General features: G+C 47.4%; 1 protein-coding gene across 2 annotated transcripts in view; it reads right to left on the bottom strand.

The window, feature by feature from the left end:
- LOC149372423 (dnaJ homolog l(2)tid, mitochondrial) overlaps positions 1-15,019 on the bottom strand; it is a 69,744-nt gene extending 54,725 nt beyond the window's left edge. For both annotated transcript variants that reach the window (XM_089566900.1, XM_089566899.1), the window contains exon 1: positions 14,833-15,019. In XM_089566900.1, coding sequence (XP_089423026.1) covers positions 14,833-15,004 — 172 coding nt within the window. In that variant the 5' untranslated portion in view covers positions 15,005-15,019. The remainder of the gene's footprint in view (positions 1-14,832) is intronic.
- Positions 15,020-22,542: the final 7,523 nt, after the last annotated feature.

The raw sequence follows: 22,542 nt of genomic DNA, 5'->3' as shown, positions 1-22,542 counted from the left end.
GGGCCGCCGGGTACAAGGGCCGTCGCTTTGTGCACACACTATGCACACGCTCACCAAAGCCCACCAGAGTTGCGCGCAGTACATAGTGGCATCGCTGGTGCTGGATTTACTGAAGGTATCCTGCGCGTGGAATCGGTACTTGACCGACCGTTGCCTTGGCTGTCACCTCGTTTGATGCACTTACCGGCCAGTCGTGGACTAATCGCGCCACCGGTCATCTCTCTCGCGGGTTGTCGTGATTGGTCAGTACGCGGGGACTGGTCAATTGTCAGGGTTCGATCTCACGCATGAAGGTGGACGAACATCTTGACTGGATAGCTGCTGTGTCATGAGGGGTTGTGCACACGCAGCTGTTCCTGTGTGAAGAAATGCATGCTGTGCTGGAACGATTCCATTCCAATCCTATTCCTTTCAGCTCGTCCTAACTGGCTCAGGCACTACCACGCCCTCGCTATCGGTGGTATCAATCAATCGGCACAAACGATGACAACAGCTGAATGGAATGAATGAAAAGAATTGCGTTATGCCGCCCCAGCATTGCATTAGGAAAACCTTGCAACTTAGAGTAAAGGCTTGTCTGGTACGCCGCTGCAGCTCATATCAGCTGCAGGCACATATCAGGCAAGGCCCTTTGATTCCATGGAAACGCGTAACTTGACACAGAAACAATTAAAACCATCCACTGGCAATGGTGCGAAGATAGCAGTGCAGGTCCGAATGGCCTGTACCTGCCCTGAATGGAGACCGTTTCGGTAATCAGCTTTCCTCTTTACTGCACACAATTGCCCGCACAGATCGTGCGCTGGAGCAGCGGAATGCTGAGTGTTGTCGCGCTGATAGCCAATCGCGACAGCCTCGTGACGCGGTGGGGGACACTCCCGCGGGCCCCAGAGTCACCGTCAGCGAAGGCAGGCGTCAGCGCTCGGTTTCTATACCGGGGTCCGACAACCTTGCGCCCGTGGGCTGAAAGAAAGAACTCCCGTAGGCGTGTCGCGCCGAGACTGCATGCGCCCTTATGATTGCGAGAATTGCGGGGGCGCCTTCCGGCGTCTGTTAGACAACTTAGAACGGTCGCGTCGTCGTTTTCGCGGATGTTGCGTTGTGAAGGCCAACTTCAGGGCAACCCCGACCGCGTTGGTCTCTTAGGATTCCGTGTTACTTCCTCGCTTCCCTTTCCGTTGAAACAGGCGAAAAGTAAATATAGATGACCACCTGGAAAGTGCATCCAATTTTGAAACGTTTAAGTACGTTCTTTGAGCAGCATTTTCTTTGTTCGACTCAAACCATCTGTACTTCTGTTCAAGGCGGTCAAGGTGCCCAGATGCTAGAACTATGAAGGATATAACGGTGCACTTACTACATAACCAAGTTATTGCTTCGCAGGAGTTAATTAACGAACCGGTTAAAAACACTTATTATATCAAGAGACAGTGTGTGGCACAGATAAGACAGACCTGCGCAGTGGTGAAAATCCCGTACCGACTTTAAGAATATCACTCGCTTTATTGAGTTTAACATGAGCTTCTAATACCGAGGCTAAAGGCGAGCATTTCAAGGAATCTTTTCCCGTTATCTCTAAATAACGAAACACGTTTCAAAACACTCAAAACCGCCGCAGCTAATTAATTTGATAGGCATGCTATTTCTGCACTATTATTTCACTGAGAGTAGTATTAACTGACTTGACTTGGTAGTCCATAGATGGTCGCATCGTCTGCCCGTTCATATAGGATCGGCAACGGTAGGCTTCGCAAGCTTAAGTCGTACGAGTGTCACATATCTCTGCCCCACTCATGCATTCAAGCTGCTGCTCTTAAGAATGCGTACGTAGGCAGTGATAAGACTAAAAAGGCTGCAGTCCACAACGCACAATAGTACCTTCGTAAGTCTGTCATACCGAACAGTCGTCATGTGTGCGAGTTCGTCTGGAGTTCTGAGAGATAGCAATAAACCAAAACATCTGTCTCGTTCAGGCTGTCTTTTTTCAGTGCGATACCGAAAAATCGCAGTGAGGGACTAACTGCCTAAACAAATCCATTTATTGGCTTTCTTTTTTTTGTTTATTCGAGAAAACAGATCATATGGCTTGAAATCCGGTCTGTGTTTGCTGTTTACAGCACAGAACACAAAAATATTGACTGCAATCGATGCTTTTGCAATACGATCGACAGAGTCGGTCCTAAAATACACCATTTTTTGTCCTCCTGTCGTTTGCACAGATTTTTCTTTACTACTGCAAAGTTAGCTGTTGTTGCGACAGAACTGTCTTTGTCGCTACGAGAGGGAACTGCACAATACAGAAAGTCCTGTTCTTGCCAACAGAATTTCTGTTGCCAGATCCCAAAATACTATGGGAAGATCTGATGTGTGAACAGAAAATTTTCTGTTGTGATTTTTTAAACAGGGCGCCACATATGGAACAAAACTGACTGCGTCACGCGACACTGAACTTGCGTGGGAACTTTCAGTTGCAGTTTTGCACTTCTTTATTGTTCCGTTCGTTGTCTTTTTGTCTGCATTTATTAACAAATTCGAATAGAGTTTAAAAAAAGCAACTGGTAACGTTTACCGCCAGCCTACCTCACTGCGTGGTCACACCTTGCGCGCCTGTGGCATTAATGAGCGGTTTATGTATATATATATATATATATATATATATATATATATATATATATATATACAGTAAATACATGTGTCGTGCTTGACAGCGTTTGCGCTAAGTGTACTGAACCAGCTATGACAACGGACTGACTGACTGCTAACAGTAATTTTCATTCTACGTCATCGGGCAGTGAGTAAACAACGTGAACAACCGCTGCGTTGAGCATCATCACCGAGAAGGGCGCATAAAATGTGCCTGCGCAGGCACGTGCCTTAAGGCTGGCTGTACGCAAGAACTTGATTGTAGTCATGAGAAACTGCTTTAATGGGCACATTTATTCGCATTTTCTTGCGCAATTAAGTGAATAACTTTGCCGAGAGTCCTATAGGCCATCCCACAACGAAAGGTTCGAGCCGCACACTGCGCTTCAGTCAGCACCTGATTTCGAGCATCCAGCGCTGGAAGGGGAAAATCAAGAAAGGAGGGATGACCGTCGAATAAGTGAAGTGCACTTGGCTACTATACTGACGGCATCGAGCCTATATTAAGCGCACTCTGATTATTTCTCGCTCACTGCCGCCGTGAAACCCCCAAGAAAAGGAGTGCAATTTCCTCTCTGGAAACTTTCAGTTGGGCGACGAGGATCTAGCTGGCCGGAGACGGCGCTATCTCTCTTTTGGATAAGGATTCTGACGGCTCCACACGCACACGCCAAGCACTGCGTATCTTGCACTGTGTTTGTTCCTGCGAGACGCAGACCACTGTAGCTTAGCTGAGCCACCAACATTTCATTTCGAGTAGACGCTCCGAATAAACTTCCCGCAAACACTGAGCATCAACTCCGGCTTGTGAAAGGGGTGCGTCCTCTGCGCGTCCTCCAGTGAGCGGGACGACGAAAGACGGTACGATTAGGGCGCCTGAAGGAACGACCTCGCGTCCAGTGCGCTCTATTTTCAGCCGCAGGCGGTTGCATTTTGGCACAAGAAAGATGCAAAATGCAACAGCGCGAGCGTTTTGCAATTTCAGAGTGCCTGCACTAGGAACAAAAACGTCCTCTGCAACAAACACACACACAAACACGCACATACTCTGTCTAGCGCGCTTAGTCTAGCGGCCTTCTTAAAGGCTTCACCTGCGCGCTCTGTTGCGTAAGGGCAGAACGCTGTAGTGCTAGATAGCCTGCCTCGCGAGACGCATTCTGGTGGCGCGTTTCAAGCTGTGGCATAAGGAGTAATTCTGGACTATGCTTAGCTTATATTTCCTTCGCTATACGTCGCAAGTAATTCCAACAAATCAGATATAAACTCCGGTAAAAGCAACTGCCTACCTGTACTTGAAGCTAGTAGTACTGAGCAGTAAATTGATTATTAAATGAAGCTAAATGCACTGTGATTTATCGTAATATTGCTGTATAAAAACACCTCTCTGGCCGCCGCGGTGGCTAAGTGGTTATGGTGCTCGGCTGCTGACCCGAAAGACGCGGGTTCGATCCCGGCCGTGGCGGCCGAATTTCTTTGGAGGAGAAATTCTAGAGGCCTGTGTGCTGTGCGATGTCAGTGCACGTTAAAGAACCCCAGGTGGTCGAAATTTCCGGAGCCCTCCACTACGGCGTCTCTCATAGCCTTAGTCGCTTCGGGACGTTAAACCCCATACACCAAACCAAACCTAAAAACACCTCTCTAAATCATAACTTATAAATGCGTTAAATATATCGCACAGAGAAGGAGTAATTCTGAACTACGCGTAGCTTATATTTCCTTCGCCATACGTCGCAAGTAATTCCGACAAATCAGGCATAAATTCAGGGATAAAAGAAACTTCCTATCTTTACACAAAGCTATGTAGCACTGAGCAGTAAACTGATATTTAAACGAAGCTGTATGCACTGCGATTTATCGTAATATTGCGGTAAAAAAACACCTCTCTAAGTCATAACAACTTATAAATCTATTCCATATGTCGCACAGAGAATTAAAGCTGTTAACATTACGATAAATTGCAAATTTCTGAGCAGGAATAATTCCCAGAGTTATTGCGCAATACATCAACAAATAATGGCTCAAACTGTGTTTACGCAGAAGTCGCCGCTAATCGGCCTCTGATGGTAGTCTTGTTCAAAAGCTCGGAATGGGCGGGCATCAGCAGAGCCCTGGGTAAGAACGAGCAGAGCTCCGCAATCTCCGTACGGCTTCTCCCTGATCCTCTTTGGTCACGATTAAAACAACGGCAAAAGGAGAGATACAAAGAACGACCGAACGGAAACCCGTAAAACAAAATGAAGCCCCTTAAACATATGCACCGGTCTGCTCCGTTGGCCTCATTTCCCTTGCTGCGTAGAAGAGCTCACGACGTGATGACCTTAAGTGCGCGACTCCTCTGCTGGCGAGTTTGCAACCCTCTCTTCGTGTTTTACTGACTACAAAAAAGGATTATTTTTTATTGTATGAGAGCATATTTGTGTTCGTACTCTAATACGATGTTTTTGTTGTGTTAAAATTTGGTAATATACGTTGTGGGGCTAGTTGGTTCAAACTCAGATTTCGTTTATGCGCACAGAAAGACGACACAATAAGACAAGGTAGACAGGACGGAGCGCTCCGTCCTTTCTACCCTGTCTTATTGTGTCGTCTTTCTGTGCGCATAAAAGAAATCTGAGTTAAAATTTTGCTTTGTTTCTTGCAGCGAAAGCATATTGCGATTCAACTACAAGAAAGTTCACCACCCCGCGTGAGGCGGTTTAAACTTGTAGAAGTCAGGGACGGATCCATGGGCAACTCTTGGGGGGGGACGCACTTAACTTTCCTTCTTCCTTCGAAATATAAGGGCTCATGCGGTTTTCCTAATGAAAATTTCCTGTTGGTAGCAGCATTCTTTAGAATCGGTGGTGCCATTGGGAGTAGAGGTCGACCTGCTCTTCAGTCATTTCCATAGGGCCAATCCAAGCCCCCCCCCCCCCCCCCCCCCCCGAGTCAGGCGCATCTCCACCAACCTCCCGATTCTCTTTTGGCAATAATGCACTCGTTGGGAAAGCACCGACTGGCATCTATACAAGAATTTTCCTTAGGCCCTCCCGCAAACAGTTCTGGCTACATGCCTTGACCAAAGGGTAAAATACTCAGCTGCCCAGGGTGGCGTGAAAAGGATTTGGTGTTCGGTTAGCACAATCGGGCATAACCTAGAACTTTTTTTTTGCCCTAAATGCAGCGACAAGCGATCTTGCGACAAAAACTTGGACATTTCTTGCGAAGCCGGATATTTTTCAAGGCAGTGAAGTATACCTTTAGGCATACCCATCAATTCTGGACAAACCCATTTTTGAACGCGAAACCATTGATGAACGCAATTTGTTTCATAGAATGAAAGATTTAACTATAACAATCAATATACCCGTAGATCACCCGACGGCAGTCTTGATTTTTTTTATTAACGTTCTTGCTATCGTCACAAGTTTTCCCTATTGGTTTTCTAAGGCAATCATAGCTGTTCGATGCGATTGATGGAAACAAATTAAAAGAATGATTTTGCTACATATCGGAAGAATGGACCGTTACCTTCTATATATTTCCATAACAGTATCTTACAATTTTTCAATTTTAAAAATTTTTTCCCGAGAATGTTGGACATGGTTGATCTTAACGTAACTTGACGAGGCTAACGTTTTCCAACGCGTTTTTTTTTTCCTTCGTTGTTGATGGCTCATTATCACCCGCCATGCCGAGTTAGGCTCACTGCAAGAAAAAAGAATTCTGAAATGATCGGTCATACCTGAATGAAAAAAAAAAAAAACACGCACAGAGCTCCAGCGTTAGGACCAGGAAAATGGATAGAAAGAATAAAAACATAGTGGCAACCATTAGCAAGACTGTTTTGTGAATTATATACAATGATAACGAGAGATATAGGGAATCCGAGCAAGAGAGAAAGATAACGTTTACACGGAGTGGCCCAAAACATCCATATAACGCATGACATCACGGTGTTTAGCTCTAAGGCAACACATTGCGAGTTCTGTGACGACACCGTGAACAGTGTTCACCCGATTCAAGTTCTTGTTCGTCTACGCTAATTAAGCGCGTCGGACTACTCCCGGAAAAGACAAAACGCTGGAGACAGAGAACCAAAGTCCCAGTCAACGGGACACCTGAGTATTCTGAATGAACTGCGCCGGGGATTACCCCTTATAAATCCCGTACACCATTTCATCTGCGGATATTAGTTTGTCCGGTCTGAGAAAGCTACGTGGTTATTGCTGTGATACTCTGGAAACTGCCGCTGTCCTTTTCCCCAAGTGCGTAGGTTGTACATTGCCCCTTGACCCAAACAATTCCATCAGCAAGTACAGAACATTCATTTGGGCGCTGACTGGCTCGCCTTTTTCCTTGTTTTCCTCTGTTTCTATCTCCACTGCAAGCAACACCTTACCTAAGCAATCTTCACCTATCTGTTGTTTTCTGCTTTCGACAAATAATGACGTGCGATAAGGTTAATAAGCTTACAGGTGGAAGGATAGATATAATCTGTTGGCAGTCTATGTAGTGGACATATTACAGCGCTTGTTGTTGCGTCGCATTAAACGGCGACCAGCTTCGCTCGTTTTCGCTGTCGTTAGTCACGCACAGAGACGCATTGTCGGATAATAGAAAGCAAAAGGGCTGAGCTGTCGATCGGAAGATACGCTGGCGCATTCGTGGAGCAGCCCATAAGGGAGCTGTTTATCACCTCGCCTGTTTTTCGCACCGTCTGAATGGCCCTTGCCCCTCCCATACGTGCGACGCACGGTTTCAGATAGCAGCCGGAACGTCCGATCGCAGAACGTTACTTTTCTCGAAGACGTGCACGGCTCGTCGAGCTAAAAAAAAAAACAGCACCCCGCGTGTAGGCGCTGAAACCGCTTTCCTTGTACTTTCCCTTCCGACTCGTAATTACATGGCAGACGAGACAAATGGCATACTCCGTCGCAGCCTGTCTGCGTTCGATAGCGATTCGATAGCTAGCTGTCTAGCATTTCTAGTATTGATCCGTACTCCCGTGGCGTATCATTAGTGTCCTGAAACGTCCCAGCCGAAGCCGTTGTTTGATCTGGCGTTCCGGGAAATTACGTTCGTGTTTCTATTTCTGCTACCGTGTATTGGCGACAGTTTGAGACGAGGCCCCGCAACGTCCCATGCAGCTATGCGGTCCGTAAAAAGCAACGAGTCGCTCGACCCCTGATATGCTACGTCCGTCAAAACACACACATCCCGTACGTTCGTTTCCGCAGCGGCCGATTGTCGTATGAGGTCATCATAACACCGGCTCTGCTGAGGAGAGCAATCTATAGCTGCGAACGAGTTCCTAGAGCAAGTGCTCGAAGAAAAGTGCAAGTACACCAAGAGTTAACAAAAGAAAAGTGGTTTTATTATTCCCACATGGTCCGTACGCTGACTGCTAACGATGCCCTCCGTGCAGGTGTCTCTATCACAGGATGCCGCCCTAATCGCGGCTGGCTTCCGCTACGGTGGCCGGCGACTGCACGCCCCAGCAGCTGCGTCGTCTAGTTGTTTTCCTCGCAGCCGTGGCTGACGACGGAGAGGGCGGGCAGAAGCGCACGCTATCCGAGGGCTGGCTTGGCTGCGGGTAGCAGCGCAGGTCGTCAGAAACCGGCAGCAGACAACGGAGCGAAGAGCGCGCGCCCAACAACAACGCCTGCGGCACCTTGTGGAGGAGAGCGTTCATTCGAGTCCGCCGGGGCACCGAAAGCGTAGCGAGTTCCATATCAGTGTAAAACAGGTCCCTCATTATCGAACAAGCTATATACACAACAAACACACGCGCACTTTGGCCTTGCAGCTTTGGTTTTCTTCCGCGGAGAGTAGGTCAAGCCTCCGAGGAAAGGTCGCCCGCTCCAGAGAATGCCCGAAGAAACGTTTGTACAGCTGGTAGCCCAGGACGCGATCGGCGGTTTTGTGGAGGACGGGTTGGCCGACTACCAGGCCGGGCGTCTAGGAGCAGCAGTATTGTTGCTGGTGGTGGTGGTCAGACAACAACTGCTCGTCCAAGTGGGTCATCCACGGACGTCCGCGAGGCTCACCAAGTCGTGCCTCCACGGTTGTCGGGAGGTGGAAGCCGACAACTTGTTCGTGGTGAAAAAAAAAAAAAGAACTCGAGGTTGTTGGGAGTTGCACAGTCCCCAGGATTAAAGAAGCGGCGTTAGTTCCGCTCTCGCTGAAGCTCTTCAACACACGGGCTGCATATCCTCCTCGAGCAAGGCGGGCATCTTGTGGACAGACAGAAGCGGCGAGCCGGGGCACCGACCACGCTGGTGTCGCGGCTCCTGCAGAGCGGCGATCCAGAGGGCCACCGGAGGCGATCCGGTCGGCGACTTGAAGCACAGCGTGGCGCCTTCCAGGGGTCGTGGGGACACGCGGAATTCGTCGTGCGAAGTCTGCAGGATGGCGCACGTCCTCAGGTTCAGGCTGGCTAAGGGCTTGCAGGCGCTAGCGAGGCCACGCATCGGCAGCAGCACGGCAAAGTGCTCCCGGCTTGTGCGGTAGACACGAACGAACACGCGCCTGGAGGCGCCGGGGACGTTGCCCATGATGTCCAGGGGACCGGACAGAACTTCTCCGGCGTCGGGCCTCCAGGCGGATTCCTCCGCGATGCACGGAAGCCGGGCGGTGGTGGGCAACGAGAGGCGTTGGTGGACAGCGGGAGGCATGGCGACTTCCATCGCTGCTGAGCACGGCGTGAAGCGCGAAGTACGCAGAGGGTTGGCAGAGACAAGAGAGACGCAGAGAGTGCGATCCGATCACTGCGCCGTCGAGGCTCGATCTGGCTGCGACAGGGGCCGGCGCGGCGTTTTTCAAACGCTCCGGCGCAGGTCACGTGACGGCGGCTGGATCGGTCCCGCCAGAAGCGGTAGCGACGACGCGGCGGCGAGCGCCGGCGCGGGTTTTCTGCCTTCCCTCACTATCCTCCCGTTCCCTCTCTCTCTCCAACGCGGCCGCCGGCGCAGCGACCAAGGTCGACGCCGGAGACGGTGGGGAGAGGCCCGTCGGTCTGTGGTGGTTTGCCCCTGGCTTCCCCGCCAGCGCACGGGGTTCTGCTCGCCACGCGCTGACACGTTTCAGCTGCAATTGCCCCACCGTCCCGGGTAAACAGTGTATGGTGCACGTTCCTGGGACGCTCTGGTTCCCGCGAAGGGTCCCCGAGGGATTGCGTCGCGGTGTCGACCATGTGCAACCTCGTGCACATGGTCGAACCTCCTCCACCTCCGCTGTCGGCCGTACTTTCACTCCTCCTTCGTCTTTTTGCATTCATTTCCGCGCCTTCGTCACTTTCGTGACGTGACGACCACGTGCTATTGTTTACGCGATCGTCGTGAACAGCTGCGCACTATCGGCACGAATCTAGCGGACCCTCCGCTGAAGTCACACGCACGTGCATCGCTGTCCGAGAGTCACGTTTTTCTTTTTCTCCGTCTTTCGAATACAGATGCGGCACAAGTGGGGCGATCTTTACGGGTTGTTTGTACGCCGCGGTAGCGCGTCTTCGAAAGATGTCCAGAAAAACTATACCGCAATAAAATGTCGAATTATTTTTCAGTCGTGTCACGCGCGATGCAAATAAGTGGAAACGTCATAGAGCAAATGGCTCTATGCCGAAGCTATTGTGTGCGCTAGAGAAAAGCAATAGGAACGTGACCTTATTTGCCGATCTTTTATAAAAGATTTCCGAAAAAGCTGCGAGCTCTGCTACGCAGAAATGGCGCTGCTGACGTCAGGCGTGGACTACGCAGAGGGCATGTTTGTCCTATCCGAGCAAGCACATGTTTATTAGTGAGAGCAGTGCTTCGTACGTTTCCTTCTTTTATTATTTTTTACGCCATCCTTTTAACTTTTTTTTTTTTTTTGCGCTTATACACAGCTCTCCTCAATCATATGTGAGGTAAACAGCCTAGAAACGTAAAACGTCGTACTTTTCCACCGTGGACTAGCATGTGATCATGGCACAGGAGATGGACAAACGTTGCTCCATGTGCGTTGCGCCTTCTCAAAGCACATGCGTGGAAACTTTCCGAAGCTAACTTTCAGCATCGTACGAAGTGGAGCTTGCTGTTTTCCGCTGGCCTTGAATTACTCTAGCCTGATCTTGAGCATCGCATTGAAAATGTGAGGACGCGAGCATACGCACAAACACGTATCACATTAACTACTACCCGATTTATGGAAAAATTTTGCTGAATTACCTGATATGTACCCGAATTTGAACTAAATATTATATCGCCCGATTTTTACTCCCCGAATTCGGAAAAAAATAAAACCCGAAAACGAAGTGCCGTAAATATAATGCAGGATGGCGTTATGGCCTGTGATGTTATACGTTTAAGTGAGTGAGTGAGTGAGTGAGTGAGTGAGTGAGTGAGTGAGTGAGTGAGTGAGTGAGTGAGTGAGTGAGTGAGTGAGTGAGTGAGTGAGTGAGTGAGTGAGTGAGTGAGTGAGTGAGTGAGTGAGTGAGTGCAATGCTTAATTCGTTACATTCAAAGCTATCACTGCTGCGATGCTCTACATGCTACTTCCTCCAAAGTAAACCTACCCTTAATATTTCTTCAATTAATTTTTCACCTACGTTTCCTCATTTGGAAACTATTGCACCACTTTTTTGTTCCTCATGTGTCGGGTATTTCCCATGTCCCAGATTACACCAAGAAGCACTTGTAGCTGTGTTTCTCCGCCAGAGTGACACCTCCGGCTTATCTTCGCCCGGTGGTCGCAGAGCGAAGACGCTGACCTTTCCGCACAGCTCGGTTTCCCATGTGTTGCGTCGAAGTGGGCTTCTATCGCTCGCCTTACGTGATCTTAGCGCGTCTTCGAGCAGCTGGTTTTTCCTTCGATGGACAAACCCGTCCAATCCACTCCAGGCATTGTTCACACCGTTATATATACACACTCGAAGAGGTAATTATATAAGACTCCTTGACCCAAGACGAGGCGACAGAGAGAAACAAAAGTAGGCTTTCACACGTAAAAGCTTTTACGCAGTAGAGGCAACAGTAGGACGCGCGGTTCAGTATTGCATCGCCGGTATCATCTTGTGCAGCAAAGCGTTATGATTCTCACGGCGTCAACCTGCCTGACCCGGAATTCCACTATCGTGCTTTATTCTTTTGTGCTAAAACATAAGGGCGTTGTTTAAGTCTCTGCCGCAAATTTTATATAAGTTATATGCATTCTATGTTAAAACATATATGTGTATTGCAGTTGCTGTTCGTAGCAGTGCAGTCGACTCATATGTGCAAGATGCTGGGCTCGAAGCCCAATGCCACCAGGCACTCATCGGTTTGCCATTGGGTACTACAGATAACGATACAGCTTTCTTCTTTCAAAACCTTTGAAAACGATGATGCGATCAAACCAAACAAACAGAGGCACACACAAGGGCGTCCGCAGAACTTTTTCCAGGGGGGTGCACCCGATGGCCGGTTATGGGGGAGGCGGCAGCTATGTAGTTGTTTTCTACTAGTGCATAAATAATATCCGTAATTCCAAGGGGGGGCAACCGCCCCCCCTTGCCCCCCCTTCCGGACGCCCATGGGCACACACTTCCCGGAGCCACACTATAGCACTCATGTAAAACGCGGAGATGTTCACATTAAAATCAGCTTTCTTTGTTCATTTCGCACACCTGTCTTGAGCTGGTTCTACAAAGGTTGACACAAATGGTTCGAAATGCAATATCCAGCCATTCGCCGCATATCGTACCGTAAAGCGGTAACCGCGAAACCGGTGCAAAACTGGTTACGTGCACGGAAGATGACACCTTGACCGAAGGGGATAGTTAAGGGGAAAGGCTTCAACAGCATACTCATTAAAAAAAAAGTTCTCTTTCTTAATCGTGCGTAATCAAAGCAAGACTTCCAGTATTATAGACACATGCGAAATTGAGTTGTAAGAGTGTACTCTGGCCTAATGCCACCATATGGCGCGAATTTACCAATATTAAATGCTCTAGTAACTACTACCCCGCTTAGCCGCGTGAAAGCACAAACGCTTCATCGAAATATTCAAAGATCGCGGTTTCGCATTCATCCGCAAGCGCGATTACTTGAATCCCGAATCTCGGCTGTGGCGGCCACATTTCGCTAGAGGCGAAATGAAAGCACGTCCGTGCGCTGTGCGATTTCAGTGCTCGTTAAAAAACCCAAGGGGGACGAAATTAACCCTCCACTACGGCGTCCCACAAATCACATCGCGTTAAATTACGTCTAACTTCTTGTTGGTCACACAAACCACCACTTGATTTCAACTACTTGTACTCCACAGTCTTGGTGGGCAGCGAGCGAAACGGGGAAACACGGCAGAGGCTGGCATATAACGCGTGCAGAGCAAAGTATAACTAGAACGTTCGCAAGAATACACCTGACATGCTAACACCCTTTTCCTTCCACGTGCTAATGACACCTCGGCCGCCCCGAATTCGCCCCGGCGTCTACGTGACAGGAGTCGCGTCGGGGAAGCAACAATTTCTGCCGCCCAGGGCCCTGCACAGTGCGTGTGTCCTATACACCACAGCCACCGACCGTACACGAGTCAATCTTCCTTCCCCCGCGTGGCGGAGAGGGTGGCGAATTGCGGAAACGCCCGCGTAACGGCCTACTGGAGCATATGCGCCGACGAATCACTTGGCCTTTCGGGACACAGTCTACAACCCGCAAGCAGCCTGTACGCGCTGTTCTCCGAATCTGCATCGTTTCTCCACGACGGTGAAAACCCCGGCGTGTATAACCCATTAATACCACGCTCATCTCCGAGCAAGAACAACAAACTCTTCATCTCGTCGCCTTCAGCCGTTTTTCTGTGGAAAGTACTTCCCCGACGGCGGGCAACGTATATGGAGAAACAGCTTGATGTGCAGGCGAGGGAGGCAGCGAGACGATCCGTATATCGCACGCTCGGCTGACCACGCCCGTTCCGTCATTTGAATACGCACGGAAAAGGCTTTCACGGGAAGCGGAGGCGGTCGCTCCGCTGCTGTTGGTACACTGAGTGCATGAACCCCCGGCGCTATCGACGTGCTAGCGACGTGAACAGCCATGGCGTCGAGGTTTCCTGGCGTAGGTTTGCGCTGAAGGCGACTATTAGATCGCTGCGTTAGGTTAGGTTTGCACCTCGGTCATAACTCTGGTGACCTCTGTGCTTCTTTTACGTGTGCAGACATAGCACAGCACGCAGGCGCGTTCTTCCAAATGACAAAAATGAAACCTCGGCACATCGATCATTATCACCCGCCGCCTCCACTGTTACGACGCCAACCATCGCTTACAAAATCTTTACAGCGTACTTCGACCCCAGGTGGCCGAAATTAATCTAGAACACTTCACTATGGCATCTCTCATAGCACAGGCGCAGTTTCCGAACACTCCATACCATACCGTACCGTACCGTACCGTACCGTACCGTACCGTACCGTACCATACTATGCCGCGCCATACGAATTTATTTCGGTGTTTTCTCTCTTGAAGGTTGAGACAGACGGTTCTGCAAGTGCCATTTTCGGTGCTTCGAAGCAAACGGGCTGCAAAGTGGCGCTAGTGTCAACTTGAACGACATCAGTGGCAAGGCCTAAAGCTCAGGTTTCTGCAAATCAGTCCCTGCGGTTAACGGCGTGAGCAGGATGTGCGCCTCTCTCCACCGTGCGCGCGGCTGTCGGGTGACGCGGGGTTAGCTCGAGCAATTTGGACGCTGTGCTTCGCTCGTGTCTTGGGTGCGGCCCAATTTCGGCCGGATGCGGAGTAAAACTGGAAAAACGAGTGACAAGTAAAAAAATAGCGGGCTATGCTAGACGAAGACACCAGGCGCCATCCAGGAATAAGCTAACAGTAAGAAAAGCAAGCGTAATTACGATCATTTATAGAAAGAAAAGAGAAAAGACTACGCTTAAACAATGTTGCGTAAGTCTTGAAACTCAGAGCAAGGCATTGTCTGTTTTTTTTTTAATTGCTCGCCTTATCATTTCCTTCACGGTACCGTCCAGGTGTGCCCGCTCTGCAAGAGTGCTTAATAAAGACTATCGTTATCCCCACTGTCGTCCTTATTTTTTCAGCATCATCGTGAACACGTTAGGCGGTTTGCGTTCGCTGCCATCGCGATATCCAATCAGACCTGTCCTCTGACAACCGCGGTTATCCTATCGCCGCGGGCTTGCCTGATCTCGTCCTTGTTCTCTGCCTCCTCTTGCAGTGACGCACTAACCTTGACAGTTGGCACCGCTGATCTCCACTAGGGGGCTGGATGGCGCATCGGGCGCCCTGAAGTGAAGCCACCGGAAGTAAATGAGCTTGTCCCGGAAGTCAACCTCTAGAAGTGCAAAAAATGGGGCATCAGTAAGGTTTTTCAGTTTCAATTTCTTCTGTTCGCTTGGCATTTCGCCATTTTGTCGTTATTGTCTTTTTCCACGACAGTGCCTACTTGTTGCGCAATGCTGTCACGCACTAATTTTGATAGTTGGCACAAACACTGCCCTAGCGGAGCATCGGCGCACTACACACAAATGAGCCTGTGATGATGATAATTATGAGATTATATCTGGGTAATGTGTGCATGAGTGCGTGTGCAGGGTATCGACGCTATTTTAACTTCCAATCCCTCTGTCAATTCATCATCATCATCAACAATAACAACATGGACTTTTTTCGCGCGGGGTGAAAGCCCATCTCGCCCTCCGCATTTCTTTATCCGGTGCGTGTACAGTATATATGCAAAGCGAGGCTTTCTCTTCACCGATTACCCAGAGCCGGCCGCTCCGGTGCGCATTTGGTACGTTCGTCTCGCGGGACGCCCCGTCGGCGACGGCGCCGGCCGCCGTGCTAGGAAGGACCAGTCCCGGGTAGCGCTCGGGTTACGTGAGCGCCGGTTCGAAACGGGAGTCGCCGCCGTCGCCGCCGAAGTCCGGTCGGTCGGGCCTGTTGTGTTGTTCTCCGGGGCGTATTATGTACTCCTGCGTCGTTGCCGATCGCGCACGTCCTGTGTACAGCATCGCTCTGTTGCTACCTGCCAACCGGCCTGCCTGGACTCGCGTCGGATCCCCGTGTCAGCTCACCTAAGCCTTCTACTTTCGTCCTTGAACAACCCCGCTTTCTCCCACCAATGTACTTGATGCAATATACGGACTTCCTATTATTCTATTGTGTTCTTTTTCAGCGAAACATACCCTCCTGTTGTGGGAAATGCGGTGAGTTGGAGAATGTTTGGGACACTGCCTATGGATAATCACGCACTAACTTTTGATTTAGGGCGCGACGGGCCAAACGATAAAACTCGGGCAGACATATCGTGTGGCCTTGTGAAATGCTTTCGTCATGCATGACCAAACGTTTTTTCGTTGGCTGCCATGGGCAGCCATTTTGATGTCTCTGACATTAGACAGGTAGGCGTGAACAAGGCAGTTGTGTAAAGAGCAAGGGTTTAGTGATGATTTGGTGATGGAGGCTTAATTAAGCTAATGATTAGGACAGCTACGACGATTTGCGGGTACCAAACATCTGTTCCTGGTTTACATCAAGCCAGTAGCCGTATATAAACGAAACTTTTCCGATTTCACACGAGAAGAGCGTCATTAGCCTGGCTTGAGGAAGTCGCACGAGAGATCAGTGGTTGTTTAATAGGGCTATGGAACATTTGCAGAGCGTTTTACAATATAATGCATACATGCTTAAGGAATGACAGCTTTTCATGATCCGTATTACTTTAACGACTCAGAAACAGCCTATATTGGTGAAGTAGCTTTCGGTTAATATCACGGAGATATCTTTTTCCTTTTTTTTTTTTTTTGTTGGAGAACATGCACATCGATCTCTCTGTGTTTTTCAACAGATACAAAGCTTCCAGCTACAAAGTTCCAATTAATTAATGTTATTTAATTACCAACATACAATGTGTTTTCTTTTCGAAGGTCCGTTTTAAGAAAACAAACCGCGCGCCGCCGTTTCAGGCGACCTTAGCAGTTCATCGCTGCCGGTGCTAGCTGTATTATATGTCGGACAACATCAAAATATAAAAAAAACTTTCTCAGCAGGCAAGCAGGCAGTCAAAGTCGCGCAGCTGCTGCAAATATTTTTTATATCATTTAATACGAGCTGTCAAGAATCCAGTCATTGGCATTTCTGCGGAATGCAAAATACTCGCTTCTCTTGAAGTGTCAGGTCTGTGAAGTGGAATTTTGTGGATATTGAAAGGTCAGATTCCGCAATTATTGCAGATCTCAACTTGGAATGCTACAAAGCTGCAATTACACATCGCCTCACTGCCCTTCCGGGAAAAGCGCTATAGATAGCCTTTAACAAACAAAAGAGCAGCTTCGTCAAGCGCCAGTTTTCGATCGACTGGTCGATTAAAAAATCGATCATTTTGCGATTAATACTTCCCACTATAAACGTGGTGTGAAAAATAAAGAATAAACAGTGATGGTGACATTTTGTGCTCTGAGCATTGATTCCTTATACCAGCAGACCGGGGCGCACAATATTTCACACGGAGAAATAGATAAACAAATAACAGCAAATTATCGGTGCCACGCGCAAAAAATAAGGAGCAACACTAGCTGACGGGCTGCCAAGTCAAAACAAGAGTGTTTTGGAAGACGGGAGCAGGGCAGCGGTGAATACAGAATGCCAGTCAGTACACTTTGACATATATGCCTCGAGCTGGGAAAAGAATTTCGCGTAGTACGCAGTAACACACAGCCACACACTAACGCCCACGTGGAAACGGTCTCATATGGCACGCTACAATATCGATATTGTGCGCAGACCCAGCGGGTGGAAAGCCAACATGTTTTTGGCTCAATGCTGGACATCGCTCAGAGGATTGCGAAACATGCCTGATGGATTTGTCTTCTCCGGCTAAAGGCACAGGGCTAATGGCGTGAGAAACAATAGGAGAGGACTATGTCTTACGACGGATGTGGACGGACTGATGGTGACCGTGACAATATTGATTGCGCTTTTTCCGCACTTACTAGCTTTCGCCGCTAATGTTACAAGCCCTGCTGATCGCTCTCTCAGTTGCATTTCGAGCTTTGTACTTCACGTAGCTTTGACCCCGGTTTCAATATATAGAGCGGTAAAATAAAGGCGAAACTATTTACGGTCATAGCACTGAGCCGTTAGGATCATAGTTCTAAATTATACGTGGCTGATTAATTGAAGCAATTGCACTAACATTTTAACGACTGAGGATACGCGAACAGTTTGATTACTTTAGAGCATCAAGTGAGCTGTAGTACAGGCTATAGCAGTAGTATAGTTATCATTAAGAGGGCATCAAGATGAACGCGCAAAAGCGCAAGTTTCAAATGAAAATTGATTCATTTTGATTTTTACTTTTCTTGCATTGAAGGAACTGACTGCGTGGAACCGACCGGTGACTATGATGATTCCGTGCACTGCGGGCTCTGATGGTCAGGGGCGTAGCCAGGGAGGAGGGGGGGGGGGGGGGGGGGGGGGGGGGGGGGGCTTAAGAGGCTCCAACCCCGCAAAATTTTTCGAACTCTCACCGACCGCAACATGGCCCAAGTACATATCGCGACTTCTGCTCAGTTTAATGACGCACGTTTTAACAGCAAGAAAACATGGTCATTGGTGAATAGTCTGAAAGGAGGGAGCGCTGCTATCTACAATGATACATATTTCATCTCGCATTTTCATAAAGATGGACAGAGCATTGCGAATGACTTCAACAATTTTTTTTCTCTGGTCTCTGGTGCATCTCGAACCCCTCCTACCGACTGTCCTATGCCTCTCAGTGTGATGGAATCTGCTTTCCTTCCTGATATTACTGAAAGTGATTTAAGGTGTATACTTTTCAGTCTTAAACGTAGCAAATCTCCTGGTCATGACGGCCTCACGATTTCTGAATTGTGCAGAAATTTTGAAGTAATTAAAGGTGTTCTACTAGTTATCCTTAACACTATCATTTCTACTGGTATAATACCTGCTTCAATGAAAACTGCTAAAGTTATACCTTTGTACAAGGGTGGCTCCAGAAACATTATGAGTAATTACCGACCTATCTCTATTCTACCATGCATTGGCCAAATTTTTGAGAAGCATCTATTACTCACCATGACGAATTTTTTGAATACGCACAGTGTTCTATCACCTTGTCAGTACGGCTTTATAGCAGGAAAAGGAACAACGGTTCTTCTTGAAGAATTCTCTGACGTGCTAAATTCAGCTTTTGATAAGAATCAAGTCGCATGTTCTCTTTTTCTGGACGTTAGCAAGGCTTTTGATAGCATCTGCCACGTTCTTTTGCTTGATAAACTTTCTGCGCTGGGATTTCGAGGTTCGTTTTTGGAACTGCTTACTAACTTTTTACAAGATAGGCGCCAATATGTGTCGATTTCAAGATTCCATAGCGATTTCACGGCAATTGCCTCTGGAGTCCCGCAAGGTTCTATATTAAGTCCTTTATTATTCAATCTATACGTTAACGACCTTGCTAACAGTGTGCCATCTTTGCTGTTTCAGTATGCTGATGACACTGTTATTGTTGCATGTGCAAAGAAATACACTGATGCTGTTACAGCATTACAGATAGCTGCTATTAAAGCCATGGACTGGTTTAAGTTTAATCTTATTAATGTTAATACTTCTAAAACAAAACTGATCTGTTTTCATAACCCATTAAAACAAGTTGAATTAACTGACCTTGTTTATTTGCATACTTCCTCTTGTCTTAATTGCAACTGTGTACCAGTTGAATATGCGCATTCGGTCAAATATCTTGGCCTGACCTTCGACAGTGATCTCTCTTGGAAATCGCACCTTTCTTTTGTTTGCCAAAGGCTTCGTGCTGTATCGTGTGTCCTGTATAACATTAGATATTTTATGCCTTTTTCTGTCCGTAAATGTGTTGTACATGCTCTAGCCTATAGTGTACTTAGGTACGGAATTACTGTTTATGGTCACTGCACGGTTCGCTGGCAACACAGGGTGAATTCGCTTTTGCGTTTGCTTCTAAAGAATATTGCTTACGACCTGTCCATTGGTAATGACATTGATATTTTTAGAAGACTAAAGCTTCCAAGTTTTAACTCTTTATTAACAGAAACTATTGTGCTAAAACACTTCTGGTACAGTCAGTTCACCGTTCCATATGTCCCTGCTCGGGATTTAAGACCAAAATACCGCTACTGCATTCCTCGCTCCTCAACCCGGTACGGTAAGCGCACACGTCATTACTATGTACCTGCCTGTTTCAATAGCTTGCCTCCTACTGTACTCCGCATGAAAACTAAATACACCCTGAAAAAAACTTTGCGGTATGTCTCCGTGTTGCTTCCTGCCCCGTAGTTATTTCAGCTATTTACTGTATTAATTTCAAATCACTGTAATCTTTCTTGATGTTGTAATAGTTATATATTTGTTTCATTCTGTTTGGTGACCATTTTCTTTTTTTGCAAAGTTCATTGCAACGTCTCTATTTTCCTTTGTTTTGCCAATGTTAGCTGTCTGCCAGGCGCTGCCACTCAAGCCCTTTGAGGCTTTGGTAGGCCTGATTTATGTTGTCTGGCAATTGACGTGAATAAAAGTTCTATCTATCTATCTATCTATCTGCTGTCATAGTTTGGTTCTTGCCTGGATCGTCTGCCTTTCCGTGTGCAAAGCTTACTATCTGTGATTGCGCAAGATGTTTATTTGCCTTGTTTGACGCATTGCATAGAGTGACTTTTGCTTAGATACGTAGATTTAATGGAGACATACGTGTATTTAAATATCTTGTTGCGAGGTTTTGTGTATACATAAGTGATTTTGTTTCCAGTGACACTTTTTTGTCCATTACCATGCTGTATCTTCGTATTTCAAATACTCCATTTTATCTTCGCACTTCTAATGTATATTTTGCAGAACTCCTCGTTTATACATGTGCTCGTTGTTGTGACTAAAATTTCGGTGCAGTTGCTCGCAATACATGACCGGTGACAGCTGCTGCTGTGCAGTACACTGGAACGAAGGACGGCATCACTGAGATTTTTTCCTGGCCGTTGCATATGTAAAAAAAATGTAAAGGTTCTTGAACCTCAAAGATTCATTAAAATATTTGTCCGCTACTTGCTCATTTCATCGCCTTTACGTTTTTCATATCAGCGACATGCACTGCTGTGCTGGTTTCGGACTGATATAGTTCTAAACTTCGCGAGACATTTTCTTTACTTATTAAATGCGCAAAAACATGGAAGCATTGATATCAGTTATGTCTGCCGCGATTTTTAAGACATAGGAATGCATTTTTTTTATTTAAAAAATGCATATTTCACTTGTCTAGACAGTACGTAGCGTTATCTAATACACAATGGCATTGTCAATGGCAATGCAGTTATTATTCTTGCGTTTGATCCCTCCGCAAATTCTATCAGGAGGCCGCTCTGCAACATAAGCCCTACCCGAACAAAATTTCTGGCTACGCCACTGCTGATGGTACCTACGTCTTTACCAGCTTTGAGCGCCACAGACGCACCCAACATAGGTATGCCCCTCCGAAACTGAAATATTGAAATTGTGATTTTCGGGTACATTTTTCCCCCAGAAATTCGCCTTTCAAGCCCTTCGTTATGAACGCTTTCTGGATATTTTTTTTTTTTGGCGTATTTAACAAAGCTGCGATTATAATAATGCCAATATTTTGCGTGTTTTGCGAAGCCTATGAAAGCTTCTAATTCAGTCCTTCTCGCGTGTACTCACTAGCTGTAATATTTAGATAATTTAAATAAAATCAACCTTTGCAACATAACCGGCTAAGATATAAAACGGCACCAGCGTGCACTAGGCGGTCTTTAATACACGAGTTTCATTTTAGCGAAATTAACGAACATATTTTTCAAACCTTCGTCCACATTAGGTTAAACACCTTTTGAAAAAACGCCCACTCACGGAAAATGCCATCCAAAGAAAGCATTCCATGCTGTAGACCTTCTCGCGATGGCAAGATACAGCGAATTTTTTTTTCTTTAAATAAACCTGCAGAGAGGAGGAGGAGAGAGAGACTGACTCTCCTACTTATAAGCCACGCACTGTCCATTCCACTATGATCTCTCTACTGTTTACAATTTTTATCTTTCTCCGCTTTTGTCTTTCGTGGAAATTTTCCGCCCTCGCACTACCGGGCTTGCGATCGTATCGGCGCACAAGCAAGTCAGGCAGCCAACCGACCTGAATCGCTCTCTCAACAAGTTCGTCTACATTAGTCGCAGTGCTTCTCCTGTTTACGATTCCAGACTTTCAGCGATAAAAAAACAAAAACAAAAGACAGAACAAAAATGTGAACCGCGAAAGCGTCTGCTCCTCTGCGCCTCTCTTGTTTTCGCTCCGGCCGATACGCGTCCCGCGTGTGCAGCCACACAAAAACACAAACACGCGGCCAATCTTTCCCTTCCCTTCGCTGTCTCCTCCTCCTCCGTCGCCGCTCGTCCACCGACCGCGGTGAGTGACCGCAAGACACATCTGGTGGCTTTTATTCAGGCCGAGGGGCCGCGCAGTGGGAGAGAAACGAAAACAAGGCGTCGGGAGGTTGGCCATTACACTAATTTCTCTCGTTTGCCTACGTCAGGGATGCGCACAGAGCACGGATCGGAAACATTGGTCATGCACCTCGGTTGTAAACAAAGCGCTCAAAAACAAGCACGAACCATATCGCTGCAAGCGTTAATCCGAAGTCAAAAAAGAAATTGTTAGCGAGGATTTGCGCATTCGAACAAAAGTTTTGATAGCTGCTGACCTTTTTTTCTTTTTGACAACAAAGCGCGCAGAAAACGACGAAGACCAGAAAAGACATACAGATATGTTTACTGGTGTAAACAACAACATACAAGCGCTTGTCCGTGTTATTGTTGTTGACCTCAATAAATATGTCTGTGTCTTTCTCCTTTTCGTCGTTTTCGGCTTGTTTTGTTGTCAAGAATGG

Source organism: Amblyomma mixtum, chromosome 1 (assembly GCF_055824585.1).
Source record: "Amblyomma mixtum isolate Tamu chromosome 1, ASM5582458v1, whole genome shotgun sequence".
Taxonomy (NCBI): domain Eukaryota; kingdom Metazoa; phylum Arthropoda; class Arachnida; order Ixodida; family Ixodidae; genus Amblyomma; species Amblyomma mixtum.
Note: the sequence above shows the minus strand (reverse complement) of the source record. Positions and strands in the feature narration are given on the sequence as shown.